General features: G+C 34.6%; 12 protein-coding genes across 12 annotated transcripts; 7 read left to right on the top strand and 5 right to left on the bottom strand.

Moving 5' to 3' along the window:
• Positions 1 to 111: 111 nt before the first annotated feature.
• L201_002415 (uncharacterized protein) lies at positions 112 to 1858 on the top strand (the record flags this gene model as incomplete). Its single annotated transcript, XM_066218191.1, has 3 exons — positions 112 to 147; positions 311 to 449; positions 537 to 1858. 3 exons carry the CDS (start codon positions 112 to 114, stop codon positions 1856 to 1858), a joined length of 1497 nt encoding a protein of 498 aa, XP_066074288.1.
• Positions 1859 to 2344: 486 nt separating this feature from the next.
• L201_002414 (uncharacterized protein) lies at positions 2345 to 3386 on the bottom strand (the record flags this gene model as incomplete). Its single annotated transcript, XM_066218190.1, has 4 exons — positions 2345 to 2414; positions 2569 to 2627; positions 2709 to 2840; positions 3225 to 3386. The coding sequence occupies 4 exons, from the start codon at positions 3384 to 3386 to the stop codon at positions 2345 to 2347; spliced, it is 423 nt and encodes a 140-aa protein (XP_066074287.1).
• Positions 3387 to 4030: 644 nt separating this feature from the next.
• On the bottom strand, positions 4031 to 5350 carry L201_002413 (uncharacterized protein; the record flags this gene model as incomplete). Its single annotated transcript, XM_066218189.1, has 5 exons — positions 4031 to 4100; positions 4176 to 4696; positions 4768 to 4868; positions 4955 to 5069; positions 5312 to 5350. The coding sequence occupies 5 exons, from the start codon at positions 5348 to 5350 to the stop codon at positions 4031 to 4033; spliced, it is 846 nt and encodes a 281-aa protein (XP_066074286.1).
• Positions 5351 to 6451: 1101 nt separating this feature from the next.
• On the top strand, positions 6452 to 7582 carry L201_002412 (uncharacterized protein; the record flags this gene model as incomplete). The annotated part of the gene is made up of 4 exons (XM_066218188.1): positions 6452 to 6454; positions 6863 to 6923; positions 7122 to 7301; positions 7536 to 7582. The coding sequence occupies 4 exons, from the start codon at positions 6452 to 6454 to the stop codon at positions 7580 to 7582; spliced, it is 291 nt and encodes a 96-aa protein (XP_066074285.1).
• A 690-nt stretch (positions 7583 to 8272) lies between these two features.
• L201_002411 (uncharacterized protein) lies at positions 8273 to 9601 on the top strand (the record flags this gene model as incomplete). The annotated part of the gene is made up of 5 exons (XM_066218187.1): positions 8273 to 8314; positions 8474 to 8602; positions 8727 to 9038; positions 9223 to 9429; positions 9551 to 9601. The coding sequence occupies 5 exons, from the start codon at positions 8273 to 8275 to the stop codon at positions 9599 to 9601; spliced, it is 741 nt and encodes a 246-aa protein (XP_066074284.1).
• Positions 9602 to 9875: 274 nt separating this feature from the next.
• Positions 9876 to 10751, bottom strand: L201_002410 (uncharacterized protein; the record flags this gene model as incomplete). Its single annotated transcript, XM_066218186.1, has 1 exon — positions 9876 to 10751. One exon carries the CDS (start codon positions 10749 to 10751, stop codon positions 9876 to 9878), a length of 876 nt encoding a protein of 291 aa, XP_066074283.1.
• A 981-nt stretch (positions 10752 to 11732) lies between these two features.
• L201_002409 (uncharacterized protein) lies at positions 11733 to 12885 on the top strand (the record flags this gene model as incomplete). Its single annotated transcript, XM_066218185.1, has 5 exons — positions 11733 to 11774; positions 11861 to 11989; positions 12062 to 12370; positions 12519 to 12716; positions 12826 to 12885. 5 exons carry the CDS (start codon positions 11733 to 11735, stop codon positions 12883 to 12885), a joined length of 738 nt encoding a protein of 245 aa, XP_066074282.1.
• A 547-nt stretch (positions 12886 to 13432) lies between these two features.
• On the bottom strand, positions 13433 to 14040 carry L201_002408 (uncharacterized protein; the record flags this gene model as incomplete). The annotated part of the gene is made up of 4 exons (XM_066218184.1): positions 13433 to 13526; positions 13660 to 13740; positions 13828 to 13918; positions 14007 to 14040. 4 exons carry the CDS (start codon positions 14038 to 14040, stop codon positions 13433 to 13435), a joined length of 300 nt encoding a protein of 99 aa, XP_066074281.1.
• A 596-nt stretch (positions 14041 to 14636) lies between these two features.
• L201_002407 (uncharacterized protein) lies at positions 14637 to 16732 on the top strand (the record flags this gene model as incomplete). Its single annotated transcript, XM_066218183.1, has 7 exons — positions 14637 to 14852; positions 14952 to 15077; positions 15133 to 15240; positions 15314 to 15406; positions 15482 to 15619; positions 15676 to 15796; positions 15858 to 16732. 7 exons carry the CDS (start codon positions 14637 to 14639, stop codon positions 16730 to 16732), a joined length of 1677 nt encoding a protein of 558 aa, XP_066074280.1.
• An 845-nt stretch (positions 16733 to 17577) lies between these two features.
• L201_002406 (uncharacterized protein) lies at positions 17578 to 19834 on the top strand (the record flags this gene model as incomplete). The annotated part of the gene is made up of 13 exons (XM_066218182.1): positions 17578 to 17690; positions 17781 to 17880; positions 17985 to 18022; positions 18095 to 18165; positions 18241 to 18364; positions 18466 to 18529; positions 18621 to 18656; positions 18724 to 18836; positions 18909 to 18944; positions 19039 to 19143; positions 19236 to 19347; positions 19441 to 19515; positions 19622 to 19834. The coding sequence occupies 13 exons, from the start codon at positions 17578 to 17580 to the stop codon at positions 19832 to 19834; spliced, it is 1200 nt and encodes a 399-aa protein (XP_066074279.1).
• Positions 19835 to 20202: 368 nt separating this feature from the next.
• On the top strand, positions 20203 to 22131 carry L201_002405 (uncharacterized protein; the record flags this gene model as incomplete). Its single annotated transcript, XM_066218181.1, has 5 exons — positions 20203 to 20261; positions 20336 to 21288; positions 21379 to 21470; positions 21554 to 21966; positions 22038 to 22131. The coding sequence occupies 5 exons, from the start codon at positions 20203 to 20205 to the stop codon at positions 22129 to 22131; spliced, it is 1611 nt and encodes a 536-aa protein (XP_066074278.1).
• A 185-nt stretch (positions 22132 to 22316) lies between these two features.
• Positions 22317 to 23308, bottom strand: L201_002404 (uncharacterized protein; the record flags this gene model as incomplete). The annotated part of the gene is made up of 5 exons (XM_066218180.1): positions 22317 to 22353; positions 22443 to 22813; positions 22887 to 23009; positions 23079 to 23128; positions 23236 to 23308. The coding sequence occupies 5 exons, from the start codon at positions 23306 to 23308 to the stop codon at positions 22317 to 22319; spliced, it is 654 nt and encodes a 217-aa protein (XP_066074277.1).
• Positions 23309 to 23970: the final 662 nt, after the last annotated feature.

The raw sequence follows: 23970 nt of genomic DNA, 5'->3' as shown, positions 1-23970 counted from the left end.
TATCAAATCTCAGCAATCACAGCTGAAGTCATCGCCAAAGCCGGCTCCGGTGCTAATTCAGCTGACCTAGTCTGTGTCAATCCGATTCTCTTCGCTTGGAGAACAGATAAGATGCAGAAAACTAAAGGAGATACATTTGATCTTCGGGTATGTCATTGTTTTTTTTTTCAAAACTTCCTTCAAAGTGAATCAGCATATTATCATATGACTTGAAATCTCTGATGAATGTTGAAATCGATTCCTCCTGTTCTGTATATTACTGTCAGAAATGCTGCAGTTATACTAATCATTTGTGTTTTAAATAATTCAGGCGGAGGAAGATGCAGCTCGTCGATTGAATGTAGGAAAAGCCATAACGACGAATTCATCTATGGTAGGATTAAAATCTAGATCTAAGAAAACAGATTTAATAGGTAAAGCAGCATTAAAAGAGAGAGTATCAGCTATAGGTAGGTCAACTCCTGTGGTAGTATTATAGAGGATATATTATTTTAGACATAGACACTAATATAACTTTGTTTTTACAATGAATTAAGCGAAAAATCATGGTATAAAAATAGAACAAGAAGCTACATTATATTTATTATCAACTATTGAACAAAGAATAAAAACATTAATTGAAAATGCTATAAAAGCACAACAACATAGAACTCTTTCAAATCATTATAGACAACCACCTATTACCTCAAAGAGAAGAAATGGAGGAAAAGCAATATGGTCAACAAAAATTAATAATGATAATAATCAAGTTATAGATCAAATTAATAAAATTTATAGAGAAGAAGAACAAGATTTTAGAAAATCTAGAATGTCAAGATTAGCTAAAGAAGCTGAATTACAAAAGATAAAAGAAAGATCTTCTTCTTTACAACCTTCTTCTTTTTCAGCAGATTTTGCTTTTCAAGAAAATGGTGGTGGTCCCTCAACACCTATATCTAAACCCCCTCTTTCATCAGCATATTCCACACCTATGACAAGCGATAAACCCGGTGGAGGAGGAGGTGGAACACCTACATTTGGCGCTATAAAAGATTCAACTACGAAATCAGGACAACCAATATTTGGTGCAAGTTTAAAAAAATCAGGATCATCATCATCTTCATCATCTTTAAAAAATAAAATGAATCCAAGAGATGTTTCAGCAGAAGTTCAACATAAAATGGCAAATGCTACAGCAATGAGATCAGTTGGTATGGGTAAAAAATATGGTTGGATGACAGGTAATATACCTAATGTTTCAAGTCCTTTAGCATCGTCGGGAGCAGGTTCATCTAATAGTAGTCCTTTAGGAAGTAAAAAACGTAAAGCAGATAAAGAAAAGGACAAAGAGAAGGAAAAATCTAAATTAAGAGAATCATCAGTATTTAATGAATCAGAAAAAGATGATTCTGTTGAACCACCTCCTTTAACATCAAATAACAATGTAAATGCATCTACACCTACATCTATATCTGAATCAGAAAATAAAGATAAAGATAAAGATAAAGAAAGACCAAATAAAAAATTAAAACCTAGTGCTACTTTGATATCTCAACCAACAAGAAGACTAATTTTAATTGATAAAGAAGAAAAAAATTCAATGACTTCTTCAACTTCTACTTCTAGTAGTTCAATTAATTCGATTGGTTTAGGAATAGGAATAGGATTAAGTGGACTTGGTGGAACAAATTCAAATGTAGAAAAGAAAGAAAAAAGAATAGAAGATGATAAAGTTTTAACTTTAGTTGATCTTGTATTTGCTTTAGAACATAATGGTTTAGGTGGAAATGGTTTAGGAAATGAAGATGAAATTTTGAAAAAGATTTGGTCGGCTAAAGGTGGTCCATGGGGTGAAGATGGATGGGATGGTAGAAAGTAGATATTTGGAGAAATTTCTGATTTCTCATAGTCTCACAATCGAAGAGCACTATCTGAATTTATCTGTAAAAAGCATGATATAAGAGATTAAAAGTCAGTTGTCAACTGTATAGACGCAGAATGATCTCTTCAATGAATATTATATTCAATAATCCAATCAGAAGCAGCTATTAATTATGCGTGTCCTTTGTATCGTACTTCCTGTAAATATCATTATATATATGTATTCACATGTATGTATGCATAAACAACGATAAAAGAAAACGGAAATCAGATGTGTATCCCACGGACCCTATGATTATCTCTCTATATGTATTTCGGTATACCATATCTAGCTCTCCAACTACCTATTCATCTTGACTCTATATAGATTGCAACATCCAAATCTACTACTCATCAACAACATATCAATATATTCAATTCCCCTTTACCTTCATTAGACTCTCTATATATTGCTACACTTTTAATCTAAATCTCGACGACTGATTTAAGCTAAGAATACTCTCCATGCGAGGAAAGCAGCAATTAAAGCTACAGGTACTACCCAGATTGGGAATCTATTTTTCACAATTAGTCAATCGAGATTAACGTTAGCTTGCGTATATTTAATTGTATTTACTCTTGTAAGATCGAAGTTGAATGATCGGGAAGAAAAAAGAAGAAGAAGAGCAAGATAGGTGAGATTAATCAGAGTGAAATACGACTACTTACCCTCCTGAAGATGTTGATCCATCATTTGAAGAAAAAGATTTTTTTGTTTTTGATTTTTTCTATTATATTCCGTCGTGAAGAAATTATTAATGATAAGTAATCTCACCTGACTTCAGTTCTGAAGAAAAATAATAACTTACCTCTCCGTAAAAATCACCTAATAACATTTTTGGTAACATATCTCTAGCTTCATCTGAATGACCAACATCTTCAAATGCTTCAGTTGCATCTCGACCTGCTTCTTCAATCATGACTTCATCACCTCCTGGATGCTATATAGATTAAAAAAAAAAGAGAAAATGATTATATCTCGTTAGCATATTCCTGAACTCAATATTATCTTCTTATAACGATTCATAACGATAGAAGCCATTTGTTTCGACCTAAGCTCATCGATTGCCACCTTCAAACGTTTTGAATTGTAATGGTCGACCGATTTCAAGATTATCAAATAAAGAGCTTTCTTTCACTGGTATGCTTGAAGGCAATTATTCCCTTTCAATTGTTTGCAATACCTCGCTTGTACATTTCGCGATTTGTGTATCCATCACATCACTCTATTCTCACTTTCTTCAATTTCAACTCTTGATTCCCCCTTTTAACCAATAACCTAATTTCGATTACCTCTCATTCGACCAATAATTGATTGAACTCACCTCATCTATAAAAGCAGTTACATCATATACTTTATCATGTAATAACATCCATAAACTTTCTCTTGTACCATGTTCTTTTAATTGTTCTAATGAATATGTTCCTTCAGGTTGAACTGGTTTTTCTGATTGTGTTGTTGTTGATGATGATGATGCTTCGGCCATTTTGCGATTTCTATGGATTGGATTGATCTGCTAAGATTAAAAGATAAAGTGTATGTGGAATTGCTGTTTAAATAAGACCTTTCTATCTGTATATAGTAAAGAAATAGCTACTTAATCTGTCTCTTGAACCTGCAAATAAGTCAATCTGGGAACAAAGTAAATCTTGGGTTTCGTGAAATATCTAAGTATATCACGAAAAAAGCGGCTCGTGTTCATTGCCACGTTGTTTGAAAATGATACGATTATTCGATCAAATTTGACTTTTTGTGGCAACTTGATTGGCTGATTAGTATATTAGTATTCTTCATACAAAGTCTAATGTACAACGATATCGAGTAGGCACTGACAAGGCAAAACATTGGAATATAGCGACTTAGGACCGAGTCTCATGCATGTATCGTCGTGAAGTTGCTGGGAGAGAATACCGATAGATCGCGAGCTTACAACTTAGTGAGTGTTCAAGTATAAACAGGCTTGTTTATGCAATCCAGTTTGCTCAAATGTCGACTTCAGAAATTTTTGATGAGACAAGCATTATAGCTATATCATACATGTCATACAAATGTACGGAAGGAACCCTAACATCTATGACCATACACTCATCAAAGTGTGACCCAAGAATACTACAAGATTGATGAATCCGCTTAAAGGGAAACATCGATTTTCTTGGCATCTTGACCAAGAGCCTTAGCTCTCTTTCTGAGTTTGGCAATACTGTTGGATGTGAAAAAACGATGTCATCAGCTTTGTTAAACATTTGACGAGAAAGCTAGATATATGATAACTCACGATTTGTTACCTCTAACACCACCACCCCAGTGTCTTCTGACTTCTTCAGATTTATCGAGGTAGTTAGCTTTAGCAGCTGAAACAAGGTTGGCAAGAGCTTGTTGATCTTCAGATCTAACATCTGTGATAGCGACGGATGAAGAAGTTTTTTTACCAGTGATAAGACCTAATCTTGCTTTACCTTTAACGATAACGTAAGGTACACCCATCTTTCTACATAAAGCAGGTAAGAAGACAACTAATTCAATTGGGTCAACATCATCGGCAATGACAACTAATTGAGCTTTTTTGGCTTCAACTAAAGCGATAACGTGGTTAAGACCGTATTTGGCGAATACAGGTTTTTTAGAATCTTTGGTGGTAGCTTTGTCACCTTCTTTAGCTCTTGATTCAGCTTCTGAAGTTAATCTAGCTTTTTTCTCTTGTTTAGATTCTGGCTTGTATTTGTTCAATAATTGGAATAATTGAGTAGCAGTGTTTTTGTCTAAAGTTTGAGAGAATTGGGCGATAGCAGGTGGAACCTAGGTGTTGCATTACGAGATCAGTTGCTAGTTCACATATATATATAATTAAGTCTAATAGACAAATTCACCTTTAATCTTTGGTTAAGGATAACCTTTTGTCTTTGGAGTCTAACGTATTCGGGCCATTTGACGAATCTGGTTAAATCTCTTTTAGGAGCGATGTCACCACCTATGTTTGTATAGCAAGGTAAGCAAGATGACAATCATGCATTTCAAGGATGAACGTTCGGTGAAAAGACTACAAGATATACTCACCGATACCGAAAGTTTTTGATCTTTTCTCGAAAAGAGGGTTTTGCTCCTTCTTAGCGGCCTTCTTGGTACCGTATGGAGCAGAAGCTGGCTTAGATTTTCCTTTAGCGGCTTTAGGCTATTAATTGAAGGGGGGTCATTGAGACGACGTTAGCGATGCTTTTAATTGAATAATTTTTTCTCTTGAAGTTGAAAAATAAAAGGCATCACGTCGGAGCTCTAGGGGGGTTTTTTTTTCTTTTCTTCCTAAATTCAATCATTATATTTCTCGTTCAATTTTATCAATAGGAATCACCCTTATGACAAAATCAGAAAGAACCAAAAATATGATGAATGAAAAAAAGGGGTAGAAAAAGAAACAGTATCAAAATATAGAGGACCACTTATATCTATTAACATCATTGATAGTGACAACGGATGAAATAGAATGGATCATATAGATTTGTCTGAAATCACTGTTCAACATCACATAAAGAGAAATGAAAAACTCATTCGACGATACTGGAAAAAAGATACGGTTTTTCGTAACTTGATCTTTCTTCAATTGATTACTATTGATCTTTAAAAAAAAGAGGCGGTTTTATTAAGAAATTCCCTTCAAGAGGGAATAACCAAATAGACACCGTACATAAAATCTCTTTTCTAAACAATGACCTATAGTAAAACAAGTTGAATAGTCGATGACTAGGTATATATTATATTATCATTATTTTTCTTCTAATTCCACCTAAGATGAAGTTGTTGGGAAAAAACAAAGATAATATAACCGTATCATATAGATTGTTGATATTGCTGAAAGACGTGATGCCTTTTTCTTCTTCAAGCTGATGTTGATGGTGATAAGAGATAATAGCGTACCATTTTGACTTCTTTTCTTTTTGATTAAACAAAAGGTAGGTATAAGAAGTAAGAAGGTCTTGAAGGATGAAGAAAAGAAGGCTATTAAGTAATGGCAACGAAAATTGATATATTGGATTGAATGGGATGGGGGAGTGAGTGAGGGAAGGAAAGAAGGAAACGATAGTAGCGGTGGTGTGAGCAGCTGAGTAGTGGATAGTGAGCAGAATCGGAACCGTATGTATAAAAAAGAGTCAAAAGGCGGATCCGCGTCTATAAGACAGATGACTGAAGCTGTATGGTGGGATGATCATATGAAAAGCTTAACTCCGATTTTGACGATTTCTTTTCGACAATCGCGCCATTCGATCGGCATTATAGCTCATGACCCTGTACAGTGAGTATCGGCGTTTATGAAATTTCTATTTTTTCCACTGAGCACTGAGTTTTGCCATGTGAGAATTAGTTGAATGGTTAATACTCTGCGGTTGTATGGTTGTACGCTTGTATGCTAGACTGTCTGACAATCTGATACTCGCTGCCTTGCTCTCTCCACCCTAGCAGTTGTTGCTGTCGTTGCTGGATACCGTTTATTTCAGGTTCTAAAGTGAATTTTAGCTTCTCAGTTCTTGTTCTTCAGACATCAAGGTATATACGGTCAAAATGGTGAGTTGACATGCTGCTAGCTTTTGTGTAGAATAGAGAAGAAGGAAGGAATCAGGATTAGATATGTGCAGGAAGGCAAAACAATCAACTACTTAGTCAACATCAATCAATCCCTACATCAATTTTTCACTACTAAAGTAATGAAAGCACTACATCAATCGAATATCTCGAAGTGACGGAGGACACAGTTCAATTTCTTCGGCAGGGACGACGTAGTGGTACAACGACGAGCACCTTTACAACGTCGACATCGACAGATTCACAACGTTGATAAGAATGTCAATATACCTCAGATCGATAATTGTCTTAGTTAAATAGTAGATTCATTGGATGATATTGGACTTGGGATAATCTCGATGTGATATATTAGAACTTCACACTGATACTTTTGTTCTCAACTTTTTATAGCCCCAACAAGTAAAGGACATCAAAAAATTCCTCGAGATTGCTCGAAGAAAGGACGCTACTCGTGGGTTGATTCCTAGTTTTGGGGTCTTAGTCAAAGTATAAAGAAGCTGATTATTTCAATAATAATTCATTCGCAACCCTCTTTCTCTCTTTCTTTCTATGATCAACTATACACACAATCATTAAAAAATCAACTTTATCATCTTGCATTTTGCGTCGCCTTTGTTACCATGTGTTGTCTTTTGATCACCATAAACAGTTGCTCGAATCAAGAAAACCGCCCTCAAAACCCCAACCTCAGCTGCTCTCAAAACCAAAGCTGCTAAAAAAGCTCCTACCCACGTAACAAAATTCAAAATCAGATGTTCTAGATACCTTTACACATTGGTTCTTGATGATGCCGAAAAAGCTGAAAAATTAAAGCAATCTCTTCCTCCTGGTAAGTTCAGATGTTCACTTCATACCTCGTTGAATAAGAGCGTTTAGGGCTAGAAACCAAATGTAAGAGTATAGGTAAAACGTGTATGATAGATAAATTACAGCGTTAGATGCACCTAACCTATCATAGCATAGTCATTGGCTTGATATGGATAAGATAATAGGGGAGAAGGATTTAAATCACCCATGTTACATACAGGATGCTAATGAATCCCCCTTTTTTCCAATTTTATAGGATTAAAAGTTGAAGACCTCTCAAACAAAGCCCCAAAAAAGAAATAAACAGTTCTAACTGATTAGATTAGATATGTTGGGATTCTCTTTATATATTTCATTTTTCATGGGCTAAGAATGAGATGGAATGCATTTACCCTGTATACCGAGATAACAATTAATGAGAATCATTCCAATGGCTTCAGAATCTGAAATTTGGATCGTTGTATTAGACCACATTTTTTAGACTTATGGACCGGCGTTCATCCATTCCAATTAATCTCATAAGATTGTGACGGAGGTGATATTTCACAATTGAAATAAGACCCCTTACCTGAGTTCAGATAGACGAATGCCGTTCAATTATTAATTCATATGCTTGATATTCAATCACTTACCTCGATAATATCCTTGTCCAACTAAAGACAGAATACTGTAGCTCTCTCTCAGTTAACATGTATAAACACCGTACAACCGTGAGATGTCAGTACTAAAACGGGTACCTGACCACCATTTTCAGGAATGTGGAGGTTGTTCACCCCCATTTCGTTATTGTAAGATCCGTTCACATATTTCACGACCAATAGCTCGTTGTCTTCGGTATACCGGTTTGCTCAGAACATGTATGACCTGATCGAGTTCATGTTCATTTGTTGATGCAATGATTCAGATCTTATGGATTAATCAGATTCTTTTTGAACCAGACGGTCCTGAAATCACAGATTACAAGTAAAATACAAGGGAAATCAAATAAGCAAGATGAGCGATCAGAAATTCACAAACTATCTACTTGATAAATATGTAAGTGAGCCAAAAGATCTCAGTCATGTATCACACAGAAATTATATACTCTAGCTGTAAACCTTATGGTCTCTTTTGTCCTACGTTCATATGACCGTTCATATGTTTGATATCATTCAACGTGTCGAAACTGATATAGATTATTGACTATCCAAATAGGCTGAAGATTTTAAGAAAGCTACCACACATCCTTTCTTGAAGACAGCTGGTGAAGGTACGATCGAATCTGAACCTTTAAGAGAATGGTTAAAACAAGATTACTTGTATGCTTATGTTGGCTATATCAAGGTGAGATTTTCATATTCAAGTCTTTCTCCATATTCAGGTCTTCCTCTATATTTTCATACATACTGTTACTATCGAAATAAGTTATCGTGAAAAAGTTCAACTATTATTTGTTTGTATCGCATAGTTCGCTTCTTCATTATTATCAAAACTACACTTATCACCTACCGCATCATCCATAACCAAAACGTCAAACGTATCAAGATCTGTTGAAGTGTTAACATTTTCGTTGGCAAACGTTAAGAGAGAAACTGATTTTTTCTTAGAAACTGCATCAAAATATGGTTTAGGTGTTTTTGATAACAAACAAAATCAAAATAAAGATAAATTGTTAGGAGAATATAATGAAATTACAAGATCATATGTTGATTTTTTACATGCTATTGGTGGTTTAGGTAGTATAGAAGAAGGTTTAACTTTATTATGGGGTATGGAAAAGGTAAATTATCAATGATATTCTACGAGTACAGTAATGATTCAGAATATATTCAGATCCTATTTATCCAGAGAAGAAAGTGAAATTATGCTAAATCCTGTTTTTTTTTTTGTTTTTTTTCCTTTTTTCTATCTTATCGGATTTATATTGAATTTACTTTACTTGAAAATCGAGGATCGCTTTTTAGGCGTACTATGAAGCTTGGTCATATGCTAAATCACATTATCAAGATAAATTCCCAAAATCAAATTTAAGTGAAACTCAAAAAGCTTTAGAATTATTTATAGATAATTGGACAAATTCAGAATTTAAAGAATTCGTCGATGGCTGTGAAGAAATTTTGAATAATTCAGAAATCAAATTAGGTTCTGAATCAAGTGAAAGATGTGAAGATGTAAGTCTGAAGAATAACAACAAATTTGATCAATTCGAATACCCCAAAACAACATCTCCTTTTCTGTACGGTAAGTGAAATATTATACTGATTAAGTTATATATATATATCGTTCATATAGGTATTCAAGAGAACTTTATGGTTAGAACAGAGATTCTGGCCTTCAATCTAGATAATCGACTAGTAGATCAGAAGAGTTTACAAGGGGGACTGTAAGGGATTAAGATAATTCTCAGACATTTTGCATATGAATGTATTTGAGCAATAACACTGAGGTAAACTATATTACGCCAGCGGTACATATATCTCTTACAATGAAGGCGATCGGTAGATCGGACAGATGCCCCAAAGGTCAATCCATTAGTCTATTTATCAAATACTGAACGGAAACTATGGTAAACTTATAATCATCAAAGTTCTACCTATCTCTGGTCAAATCTGATATCTTATAGCAACTTCTTAACGACCTCTGCAACTTGCTCAGGAATTTGTTCATTCAAAAAATGACCTCCATCAACTAAAATAATATTTGCTTCAGGTTGATCTTTTTTATATGCTATTGCACCTTGAGGTAAAAAAAAAGGATCATTTTTACCCCAAATACCAACTAATTTAGGTTTATTTTCTCTTAAATATCTTTGCCATTCAGGATATAATTCAACATTATTTTTATAACCTAATAATAGATCTAATTGAATTTCTAAAGCTTCATTTTGTTTTGCTGAATTTAATCTTGATAAATAATGAATATCTAATATAGCTGAGTCTGGACCAATTCTATTTAATTGAGATTCTGGTATACCTATAGTATAAGTCCACTTGATTGATTTTGGAGTCAAAGAATCTTTTAAAGCATTTCTTTTTTCTAAATTATTAGGCTCAATCCAATATTCTTTGGTTAAATCAAATCCTGAACCTAAACCTTCTTCATATAAATTAGCATTTTGACTAACAATCCCGTTAATCCTTTCAGGATGTCTCGAGGCAATATGAAATCCTATTGGAGCACCATAATCAAACATATAAATTGCGAATGTATTTAATTTTAAAATTTCAGTCAATTTATTTATAGTACTTGATATGTTCTTGAAAGTGTATTCATATGTTGATCTTGGTGGAATATCAGATTCGCCAAATCCAGGATAATCTGATGCGATAATATGGAATGAATTTTTCAATGATGGAATAAGATTTTTGAATGTATAACTACCACTCGCGTGTCCATGTAATAATAAAAGATTAGGTAAAGAAGTTGATCCAGCTTCACGATAAAATATATGTATGTCATCAACCTTGACTTTGTGATATGCCACTTGAGACATTGTGATTGTTATTAATTGGCTTGGCTTGGCTTGGTTTGAGAGGTTAGAAAGTTGTATTAGAGTTTCTAATCAAAGTATCGTTCACTTATCAATTTGAGGCCTGAACTTGAAATCTGGTGTTGTTGAGATTGGGATGTTCCATATGAAAGATGGTGTCTGTCTTTCATTTTTCCTTCGTATATATATATATATACACGCATTCTGTAACAAGGATCCAAAAATCTATTTTACGGTTTAAGTCATTCACAAGAGAGCTTGATAAGCTGCTTAGTCATAAAGTACATCTGTAGGTAGCAAGATCAAGTACCATCGCGGGAAAGCTTACTAATCACGCAAGTGCGGTGCTTGACGTGACATGGATGTAAGATGTGCTCTCATGAACTAATAAGACAGAGCTATACGTAGGTTAGCATAGATGATATCATCTATCTTTATCGCTGGGTGAATGCTGAATAAGCTTTTATCTCTTCTAAGGCACGTCGATCGGTGTTTGATGATACTTACTCATACTGTATAGGCAAGATAGTAGACATTCAAGGTTATCATGTCAAAACTATCTTTTCTATAACATTCTCGCTTTGAGGAATTGAGGTTCCTCTGTATGCTGACACTAACGATGATAATGATGTTCGTCTGAGGTATAAGATGTGCCAAGTTACCATTTAGACGGACTTTGATGTGATATAATTCAGAACGGACTTCCGCGAATTGAATAGAGATCTGATAAGTCAAAATGGAAACCCTAATTACGATTAACTTTTTATTTCCCTTAATTGATACGTATCTGATCCGCCAAGATCACATTTTAGGTGAAAGGTGAGAAGTGACAGTAAACCACTGAGGAATGATTAATAGATAGTGTTGTGTAGTAGTTATGACTTGTTCAGTTCACTTGTACTGACACTTGTACAGTGATCGTCCTCAAATCGCTGTAGTATTATACTTGATTAAAACCAAAGGATAGAGTAGTTGTTGACAAAAATGTCTAGCCAGAAATTTACCGATTATCTCTTGAAGAAATATGTAAGTCTTTGATGTATCAAATTTTGATACACGATTTTTAGTGGTAGGTTGTACTTCATTTCTGATCTATTTTTTATTTTCCTTAGGCAAATGATTTCAAAATTGCAACTGAACATGAATTCCTTAAACAATCAGGTGAAGGTAGTATTGATTCTAAGATCTTGAAAGAATGGTTAAAACAAGATTACTTATTCGCTTATGAAGGTGGAATCAAGGTGAATATAAGATGGTATACTACATTTTCAATGCTAACAATATCTTTTTAAAATTCTGATATTCTGATATAGTATACAGCAGCATTATTATCCAAAGTATCTTTATCACCTTCATCTTCACATATAAGACCTTTCCCATCAAATGAATTAGTTCCTATATTAGGTTGGTCAGCAACTAATTTATTAAGAGAAACAGATTGGTTTTTATCCGTTGCTAAAGAACATGATTTAGATGTTTTTGGTGTTGGAAGAGATGAAAATAAATATGGTTTATTAGGTGAATATAATCAAATTACGAGAGGTTATATTGATTATTTACAAGTTATCGGTGCTTTGGCTAGTATTGAAGAAGGTTTATTGGTTCTTTGGGCTAGTGAAAAAGTGAGTAAAAATTCATTTTCAACAATCAGTGCTAAACCGACAAATTGAAGATTCTGTTCGCTTTCATGTATCTAATTAACCATATCTTCTATTCTTTGTCACATCATTCACTGAACGATATCATTAATACATACTTCGTTCACGTTAGATATACAACTCAGCATGGTTATATGCCAAAAAACATTCACACTTGAATCAATCTTCGAATCAAACACAAAAAGCTTTAATCAAATTTGTAAATAATTGGACAACACCTGAATTTACAGAATTTGTTGCAAAATGTGAAAATGCTTTAAATCAATTTGACATTCAACCTGGATCTGACATTGCTGAAAAGTGTGAAAAAGTAAGTCAGTCCTAGTTATCACTATCATCATCTGGTTTGCGCTTGATCACCCCTCTATACCTTATAGCTTGTAGGGAGTATCACTAATCTTCATTGTTTATGATATTAGGCTTTCAAGAACATTCTTTGGTATGAACAACGATTTTGGCCCTCAGTTGAAAGTCAATGATAAATCATGCTAAGAAAACAAGGACAAGTGTTTTAGCTGGTATTTGACGATATTCTGTTATTTGTTACAATGACAAGCACTATTAACAAAGGAAAGTCGGGATCAGTCAGAGTGGATAAATAAATAGATAAATCTAAATATATAGAGAAATATGGATATTATGCATATCCGTCGCGAGTGTTAAGATAGTACAGTTACAGTTGTCAAAAATGCTAGATAGCGATATAATGTATAATATAACAAAATGAAGGGGACTGTAGAATTGAAAAGGTCCAGGAAAACAGGGATGACAGGATTATATAGTATGATTGGGCTGACTGTTGAACGAGAGGGGGATGATACGCGGCGGATGATTGCGGTTGAAACCATTTAGTGAATGTTGTTAAAGTCATTGGGATGATGTGTTTCACGATGTGATCTTGTTGGAGGTCATAGCGCAGAAGGACGTGTTGATGGAGTATTAAAGATTTGTGGAGTATCTGATATATAGGTAATTGGTCTAGGTTCATGTCATTATATAATGATGATTACCAATTGTAAATCCCTCTTAGAAGTCAACCTTGGCATCTGATTTAACACTTGAGTTTGAACCCGATGAAGCTAGTTGAGAAAGTTGACTAGCAAGAAGTACTGGTTTTCCCCTGTACGAAGACAATAAATTACGATCAGCATTTGTATGAAACTCGTTATAACGATCCGCTTAAACAACTAGAGTCCTGCCAGAAGCAACCTTCGCTGTGTGATCGTTAGTGAGGAGGAGGCTCCGCTACTCACTTTCCGAAATGTTTTTGTTTTGCTCCACTTAATTTAGCTGAACATGGTGAAAGTACATTATCTGTTGGTGAGACTATTGAGCTATTTCATTTGGTCATACCAAGATCAGCTGTCTCTTCCTCATAAAATGCGTTTTGGCCAACCAAGGTTTTATATGATTAAACTCACGCTGGACCTCCTCGACCTGCACCACCAAGTAAACCTTTCTTTTGTAAGAATGATGGTGGTTGAGGTTGACCTGTAGGAGCTGTAGGTTGGACTGGAGATGGAAGAGAATTTAAACACCGTGATGAGATAGTTTTAGCTTAGTGTCTCCACAGATCATCAATACGAGTTAGTCAGCTTACCTTTTGATTGTTGAAGGACGTTGTTAGATGCCATTTTTGGTTGATTACTGAGAAACAAGATGCTGACTTACTGAAGATGGGATATGTTGGAGATGACCTATATTGATGGATGACAAGGAAAGTATCGATGAACTTATAGTCAGTTGAATGAAAAATAAATAAGAAGAAAGAAAAACAATAAGAATAACAAAACAAACAGAGTTTTACATTTGCAAGGAAAAGAAAGGCGCGTCTCAGTAAGATACTTTGTTGACATCTTAAATGGGGTTAATATTTACATATACGAATACTTGGAAAGCGGAGGTAACCGCCTATATATCGGAGAATGCTCGAGGTGAACCAAAGCCTTTATCATGCATGACGATCCGAAAAATAATGTTCGTACATATATTACTTCTATTTTTTTTATCTTTATATTGCCAGGTCTACATCGCTTCAGTTTATCAACTAGTTCCAAGTGGGAGAAAGGAAGGATTCAGTTCAATGAATTCAAGTGGATTGGAGAAAAATTATAGATCGATAATAATAATGACAATATAATCTTGAACAAACGCAAAAATCAATACACATCGCCTATCGAGCACTCATTAAGTCTCTCTTTATTACGCGTCTTTTATATAATTTTCAACCATGTCCACCTTAGAGACACCCTTACCTCCTTCCATAACACCTCTTCCTCCTCCTCCTATAACAACAACATCATCATGGACATTTACACAAGGTTTTATACTTGGTCAAGCATCATTTCTAGTCATCATATTGTTATTTGTTAGATATGTTGTATTTTCACCTTCAGAAGAATTGGATACTGAAAGTTGGAAAAGGAAAAGAGCTGAAAAAGCTAAAGTAAGTCTTTTTTTATCAATTTATTGGATCAGCTGAATTCAATCTACCGCCAAATGATGTAACATTGATCATCTCTTGACTTGATATGGCATTTAGCAGAGAGCATTATTATCGACTACGTCTGTACCACCTCCACCACCTTCACAATTACTTTCAAAAACAAATTATGAAATGGCAACTCATGCTGCTGAGTCGACAGATTGGTTGAATGTTCTATTAGCTCAAGTAAGTTTTTTAAATCTATCAATACTGGTCATGTATAGCTGACATCCTCATTTAGGTTCTACAAGGCTATAGAAATGATTTACTTTCTGCGAATGGTGAAGAAGGTGCAAGACAACGTATAGAAAAGTGGTTAAATCCCGTTGGATCAAATCTTAGTTGGCTTGTAAGTTATCTAACGCTTCAGGACTGCACAGTCGGATCCACATAGCTCATGTCTAGACTGCTTTTATATGTAGGATCCAATAGAAGTAACTTCTTTATCATTAGGTAAAGCATATCCATTATTGTCAAATGCTAGAATACGTCCAGCAGATGGTCAAGGTAGAATAGTAAGTCGATCATACGCTTTGTTCAGCTTCACAACTGTCATTGGAGCATAATAAGCTGATCAATGGAAATTACAGCGAGCAGAAATAGATATAGATTACCTAGATTCAATTTCACTTTCCCTATCCACAGCTGTCCTAGTCAATTTCCCCAGACCCAGATTCGCTGTATTACCTGTATCACTTGGAGTAGAGCTTGTATCAATAGGGGGAACAGTGAGTTCAGCTTTTCAAGAATAGGTTCCGATAAGCTAATTTCGTTCTATTTACAGCTTAGTATACAGCTACATGAACCGATAGATGAGAGACAACACGCTCATATAAGTCTTTTACCTGATTTCCATTTGAATCTGAAGACTACTAGTCTATTAGGCAGTAGGGCAAAATTGCAGGGTATGTCCGTTTCCGCTACAGTATAGGTCCTCTCTTAGCTGATCGATTATCCTTTTACCAGATATACCGAAACTTGAACAGCTCATCCTATCTAGAATCAGATCAGTAATACAGGATCGATTTGTTCATCCTGCTCATCTATCTTTAGCTTTACCTAGGATTTTATCACCTTCGGTATCACCTACACCAATATTAAATGATTTAGGTGAATCAGCTGTGAATGCAATGAGTGAAGCTATGACTCAAGGTATATCAAGAATGGTTCATGATATGTTACCAAATCAAGGTGGTCCAAGTATGACAGGTACAAATACAAATACAATTGATGGTACCAATAATGATGATGACGATGAAGAAGAAGTGGGTTTATATGACGAAATTGATGATATTGCTTTATCTAGAGCAAAACAATTAGATAGAGAAGAAGGTTTTATCTCAGCCAGTAGACCAGAAACTCCTTTACCTAATTTACCTGGTGGATCAAATTTGATAAATGGTCAACAGCAGATATCTTCAAATCCAGGTTCAGGTTTAAAACCAAAAAAAGGAATACCTATACCTGCAAATTTAGCTTCATCTTCATATGCCACTTCTTCATCAAATTCAGCTCAACCACAACCTCGCAGACCGCCGTATCTATCTACACAGACGTCACGTCCTCAATCTCAATCGAACATCCATATGACTGTACCACAAACACAAGCACAACAACAGACGAATACATCCTCTATAACTTCATCGTATAAACAGAATATCCCTGAGCAGAGCACGACACCAAGTCTGAATGGAAATCAATTCAGATTCAGAGGTCAATTCGCTTCGAATCCACCTACACCCGGTGCTATAGCAAGAGATGGTTTAGGTATAATGGATGGTCATGCTAATGGTAATGGTCCAAGGCGATTAGGTGTATTTAATTCTAGAGCTGGAAGTTAAGCGCCACCAAAGTATAGTATTATAATGCATATTTTTTTGTTTTTTGTGGGGTGAAAGGCTCGAGAACTCGATCGGATCCCTTGCGATTGAGCATGAGACCATTCATATTCGGTTCTTATAATTAACACAACGCTCGAGCCTTCATCATGAGAATTTTTACATACAGTAGTTACCATCAAAGGTCGATTGATGGATAATTATAGAAAAATCTCCGGTCAAACCATAAATATTATTATTGTTATCACTTGCTTTTTCTTTCTTACACCTAGCGATTCTCTAACAGGATTTCTTTAGGAAGCACTGATCCTTTTACCTTATAAAGACGTGGAATCTCCATCCTTTCCGTTCTTTTGATGGTAAAACGGCTATACGACAAAAGCCCAAGATCTTATTGTTGATTGAGATAAGAGGTACCATCATTTTGGGTCTTTCCTTTTGATCAAGGGTGGGATATTAAAAGATGCCCGCTTTATTCTATGGGTATTTACAGTCTCGAATGCAGATAACAGATCTTCATGTACTACGAGCACAGTATCCCGGATTGTTATTCGAATGACTCTCCCATCTTTGTCTTATATAAACCAAAGAAATTTATATATATATATATATATATATATATATATATCATACTTGTTATCTACAAAAGATACACCTGTATGTTAACAAAATCGATAGAGTAAGGAAAAAAATGCAGTCAATGCAAATTGGAAATCCTCTATCAGGTAGTTCGACAGCACTACAGTGACTTACTCTGATAATCAGTATAAATGAATACCATAAGCATAGAACACTGAATGATACTTATTCTATATTCCTCGATTAATTCTAGATTGGCAGCTTCATCGATGGAACATTACGAAATCAATGCTACACTATCTCAAGGTGATTTGCTAGAAGCCAATTTGAAACGATTGATCAGTCCTTATAATGGTTTATTTATGGGTCCTATCATAATTGGGTAAGCTGGGTTTGCATACTGATATTCAGCCTACTGTATGCCACTCTATACTAACTACAGGAAATATCCGTTTACCGTTTCTTTTGTCAGATTCATCGTAGATATGTTTTTAGCTGGAATAATGTTGAAACAGTTGATATCATGGGGTAGCTATGCTAAAGAAGATAGATGGTTCATTAGAATAATCATTGTAAGTGTTTTAGAATACAACTCGCTTCATTGGATATTCCTTGCTAAGGTTATAAGGATTAACCATTTATCCTTTTGAAGCTAATCTTTGGAATTATTCTCTAGTTATGGTGTAGTATATTCGGTATCATTGGAACTGTATTGTGAGTAAATATGTATCCTTGATTACTTGATTGGTCATCGATAGGGATGATTATATTTATGTTTTTTGATAGCAATTTAGCATTTTGTTTTGATATTTTCGTCTACAATTACGGTAAATATTCTACATTAACAGAACCACAATGTAAGTGAAGTAATTGAAGTAATTTACGAGTAGCGGAACTGTAAAACCATACTTACTGTTACTGTTCACTCATAGGGAGTTCATGTTTAGGTATTATATCATCTTTGACTTCAGCAGGTGTTCAGCTATTTTACACGGATAGAGCATATAAATTATCTGGTAAAAATAAAATATTAGCTTTGACTATTTCATCTGCCATGTGAGTGTTTTTGAATTTCGAATAAACTACCTCAATCACTTGACTAGTATGTTAGCTAACTCATACCTCAATCTTTATTTCACCTTCTTACCTCTCGATAGCCTGTTATCTGTGATAGGCGGTATAGGAAGTAAAATTACCAGTGTTAGTAATGCTGATGTCTCAGTAAGTCTGCCATATTCCCCTGTGTGATCTTGAGATTAAGAATGGAAATACTAATTCTTTCGACTTGTTCATGACTTTCTGTGATCGCCAGAAAGCAAAATTAGCGACTACCTTTATTTACCTATTAGTGATTATCGCTCAAGTAGAAATTCCCGCGTTGCCTTTCTAGCTGATAATCTGACATCGTTGTATAGACTGCCGGATCAATGATAGCGGATTTCATCATTACAGCAGCTATTCTTTATTTATTATCAAGATCTAAATCAGGTTTCGCAGTTACTGATAAAATTGTGAATCGATTACTTGCGTAAGTGAATGTTTAGGCGCAAAATCACCTTGTGGTTGACAAATGCTGATCTTGTCTGTCAAATCGATTTAGTATATCAGCAGAAAGTCAATTACCACCTACCCTTCTGTAAGTACATAAAGTGGATCTAAAGGCTTTTTCCGGTCTATCCTACCGCTTGCATACTGATAATCCTTCTGATTGTCCTCTCTTTGTATTATAGATCAATAGCATTCTTAGTTATATTTGCGTATAAAACGACTAAAGCAAACGCCAATCCAAATGAAGTGATAATTGACGTTACATCAAATTTAACCATTTTCTTCATGTGAGTTGTAATTAAATTAACCATTCTGTTATTTGTTTAAACTTGTAAAATTTCACTAATTCATCGATATATCCTTCTTTCCTGTTATTTAGGATGATCATTCCAAAAACTTACATTGTAGGATTCGTAGCTGTTTTAAATGCTAGAACGGGATTAAAAGCGGTATATAGTGCTACCCATGAACTAGTTTCTAAAACTCATAAAGTAAGTCGTTGTTGATCTCAATCACAGTTGGATCTTAACAGCAACTTTCATCTTATGAGTCGTGACAAGCTAAATGTTTGATCCTTCATATAGACAAACGATTTCCAAATGACTTCTAGAAGAGGTATAGAGTCAGGTATTCAAATTACTACTGAAACTTACACACATGTAAGTGACCATGCCCTTACTTGTATACCCTTACTATCCATGCTCTGGCCTTGCCAAGACATGTCGCGCTTTGCTGATTTTACCATTGTTGAATTCATAATCATAGTCCGAGGGTTACACCAACAGTCCCACAAAACCGTTCAGTTCAGCTTTATCAATTGCGAAAGAGAGTAGTGCGATAGAGGTTGAAGATGATGCAAGTGTGCGAAATATGAATCTGAGAGGGAATGGTAGTGAAGCTGGATCTAGAACTGGTCTAACATGGACTGAGAATGATGAGTCTCGCGTAGGATCTATTCGGACATCATTTGGTTCATAAGGTATATCGAAATTATCAGATGTATTCGATCACTCTCAATCTCAAATTGTCAAATTGTAATCAGACAAAGATGTCCAATGCAGTCAGATTAACTTATTTGATAACCTTTGAGCGGTTACGGTTGCATCTAAAACATAAGCATAATATTTAGTCAAATAAGTCTTGGGAATTAAGCGTCTTTAACCGCGTAAACACCATCGGAGATGACCCGATCGGTCCAAGTCAAATTAGGTCATAGCAGGTTATCTACAACCTCTTATAAACTGCTTTAATTTATATGGGACATCCCATTGCTCATTTTTCTCTCTTTCTTATGAGTAATCCTCGTACCAGCTCATAAACTTGATTCCCTAACCATATATCATACTATGTCGGGTGTACTGAATTTCGCTATTTCATCAGCTGTGGAATCAACAAATGCACCACCGTGAGTAATACGTCTTTAAGCAAGCAAGTAAGCGATTGAAGATACTTATATATATATAATGTAATGTATTCTAGTATACCGAAAGCTCAAGGTTGGGGACGAGAATATTCAGCTACATCACAAGAATTTGGTCAATTATTAGATTTATCACAAGGTGTACCTAAAAATGCACCACATCATTTAGTTTTAGAAGAATTAAAGAAATCATCAAGTGATCCGTTATCAGCTAAATATGGTAATATATTAGGTGAATTAAAATTAAGAGAAAATTTTGCTGAAGAAATTAGATTTCAATATAATCTAAAGGCTCCTCAAGATTCTTCTACTTTAACGAATAGTACCAAAAATCATAATAATATAAATAATCAAAATATCGAATCTAGTTTAAATGATGATACTAATAGCACAAAAAATGTAGAGAAAAGCACTTATGGTAGTATCAATAATAATGATAATAGTTTAAGTAGTAATAATAATCAAGAGGATAACCTTCAAGAAGGTACAATAACTTATGAAGATATAGGTATAACAACAGGATGTAATATGGCTTTTTTAGTTTTAATGATGTCAATATGTAATTCAAATTCATCTACCACAACACAGAAAGATGGTGTGATGATTCCATTACCATCATATTTTAATCAAATGATGGTCTTCAGTTTATTAAATTTAAAACCAATTTATATACCTTGTAATACAATGAATAATTTTAAACCTGATATCAATTCTGCAAGAACATACTTAGAGAATCAATTGAAAGACGATGATACAATAACAACAAAGATCAAAGTCATTTGTTTAGTTACACCTAATAATCCAACTGGATCTGTATATTCAAATGAAGAATTAAAAGAATGGTATGATTTAGCTAAAAGATTCAAAATCGCTTTGGTTTTAGATGAAACTTATAGAGATTTTGTAGAAGGTAAAGATGATAATGATAATGATGGAAAAAGAGGTATACCACATAGTTTATTTAAAGAAAAAGATTGGAGAGCAACTTTTATCAGTTTAGGTAGTTTTAGTAGTAAGTTCGACAATTCCCTTTACGTCAATTTCGCGATTCAGAGGGAATGTATAAAATCGAATTGCTGATATGGTATATCATACTTCATAGAGGGATACAGAATACCAGGTCATAGATTAGGTAGTATAATTGCAAGTCCAACTTTATTGAAACATATAACGACTATATGTGATTGTATGCAGGTGAGTTTCATTCGTTAATTTGCTATATACAAACAATATGAGCTTAGCATTGTATACTTATATATCTTTTGATGCTTTATCAGATTTGCGCACCAAGACCACCTCAAATAGCAATCTCCCATATCCTCCCTCAACTTCGTGAAGATCTAGACGAGTCTTCAAGAGCATTAAGTAAACGAAGAAAACTTTTTACTGAGATAGTAAATAAAGTAAAAGGATGGAATGTTATTTCTATAGGTGGATATTTCGCTTATGTGTCTTATCCAAAAGAATTTAAAAATGGTTCATCTAATTTAGGTTTAAAGAGAAAATTACTAGGTAGTGAAGAGATTTCAAAAATTATGGCGACAAAATTCGGTGTTGTCACTCTACCTGGATCTTTCTTTATGCCTGATTTAAACGATGATGAGGTGTGGGAAAATGACATTCTACCAAGATCAAGTATTGATGGGAAGGATGATGGCGATGTAGATTTGAGAGATGATATTTGGTTAAGGTGCTTTTTTTACTTACTACAACCTTCTCCTTCATGAAAATTCAGGCTAATTCTTTTTCTTTTGATACTAGATTCGCTGTAGCAAATGTAGATGATGAAGTTATTATCAAACTTGGACCTAGGTTGTTGGAAATGAACAAAATGATGGGAATCGAAGACGATTAGGTCTCATGGGATGTTTTTTCCAAACATTCAGAATATCTTGGTTTTGATAGCTTCTATCGTTTGTCATATAAAAACGGAACTTTGTTAGTCCTTCTTTGTTTTATTAGTTGTATTTCACTATAGGATAAAGGGTATATTAATGCATGAGTAACATGTATTGAGTGTCCAGATGATCGATGAAATTATTAAGCAGTAACTTTATTCTGTTTCTCTAACATACGCCTGTAACAAGGAAACGAAAATATTAGTAATCCATTCATCAATCAACAAGTCTATAGCGAAGCATTCAAGTCTAATTGTCATAAACTCACCTTCTAGCTTCTAAAATCATTTTCTCTTTTCTTTCTTTTAACCCTGATTCCCTTTTTTCTCTACTATCTTCCCATTTACCTTTTTCTTCCGTTCTTGGTACTACTACTTCGGAGATAGGAGAAGTTGACGATTTATCTGAATCAATTGAAATGGATGATGCGGAATCGATTTCTTTCTCTTTACCTTTATGTGAAGAAGGTATTCTAGAAGTTAGATTATATCTATCGATCAAAGAGGTGTTCTTGGAATTTGTACTTGATTTTGCATTATTGGCATTATTTGTATTTATCGTTGGAGTTGAAGGTGATGATGAAGATGTTGTACTTGATACAGGTAATAATGCTGCTGGAATTGAGAAATTTGGTGGTGGCTATAAGTTTTGATACTTAATTAGCTTGTATTGCTTAAATCGTGAAATTTTTTCCGAATTATAGATTGCTTACAGCTGGTAATATACCTCTTTCTAAGATGATTTCAGAAGTGATTTGAGCACTTTTAGTTCTACTTAAAGAATATATGATATTCGGTATGGGTATATCTGGGAATGCTGAATGTATCGTATCGACCTATTCAATGATGAAGAAAATCAGTAACCAGCCTAGTATGAATAAGGTTTTGGGATAAACAGTACTTACCATAGCTGGTGTAACACCTCTTATATTTCCATCTGCACTGTTCCCCGTTTCTACAAACGACAAATAGATCAGCAAATCAGCGGCATGGTGGTATCATTTTGAGTTTACCATTCTCAAGCTCCATTGCAGCCAAAAAAGAAGGGCTACTGCAACTCACTTGATCCGGTAAACCATCTGATCAAGAAATAGATAGCAGCTATTATAATTATAGTAGGTATAATATCCTCCATTTTGCTTGATTTCTGTTGAGGTGTATTACTAGATTTCTATGATGTGATTTGGCCACAAGACTTTATTATGCAGAGATCAGTCGAGATATCAAATACGTGATATCATTAGTAAGCTATTATAGAACTATTGCTGTGATTGAATGATGAAAGGAAAAGAAGAGAAAATGAAAGACAAGTTATTATTGAGTATGATGTATGATATCTCGGATGAGTCTATCTATCTTTAATCGGGTCATACCGACGGGCTGTACGGTGGCGAATAAAACTGAAAACGTGGCACACGACTGGGGAGTAGCGTGTAGAATACCATAGATAACTTTCTCTCAAGTATATTTTCATGCAGACTCGGAATAACACAACTAATAGAGTATGCAACTGATCATCAAGCATCTTTCATGTAGAATCAAACCCAAGTTATCGTATTCATCAGCAAAGTGTTATTCACCATACGACTCATCTTTCATTAAACTGAAAACTATTAGGTTGATTACGTAAGCAACGATCCGGTTATAAAATCTCAAAGTCAAGCGCGTATCTAATGTTCGCACCGGTCTATCTTCTCTTCGCGTTGAGAGAATTTCATTTTTCATGACATTCATCATCATATCTTGTATCTTTTGATAACACTGCTCTGTACTACCAGAATTTATACTTCTCACCGA

This window comes from Kwoniella dendrophila, chromosome 3, assembly GCF_036810415.1.
Source record: "Kwoniella dendrophila CBS 6074 chromosome 3, complete sequence".
NCBI lineage: Eukaryota > Fungi > Basidiomycota > Tremellomycetes > Tremellales > Cryptococcaceae > Kwoniella > Kwoniella dendrophila.
This window is presented reverse-complemented; position numbering and strand designations above follow the sequence as displayed.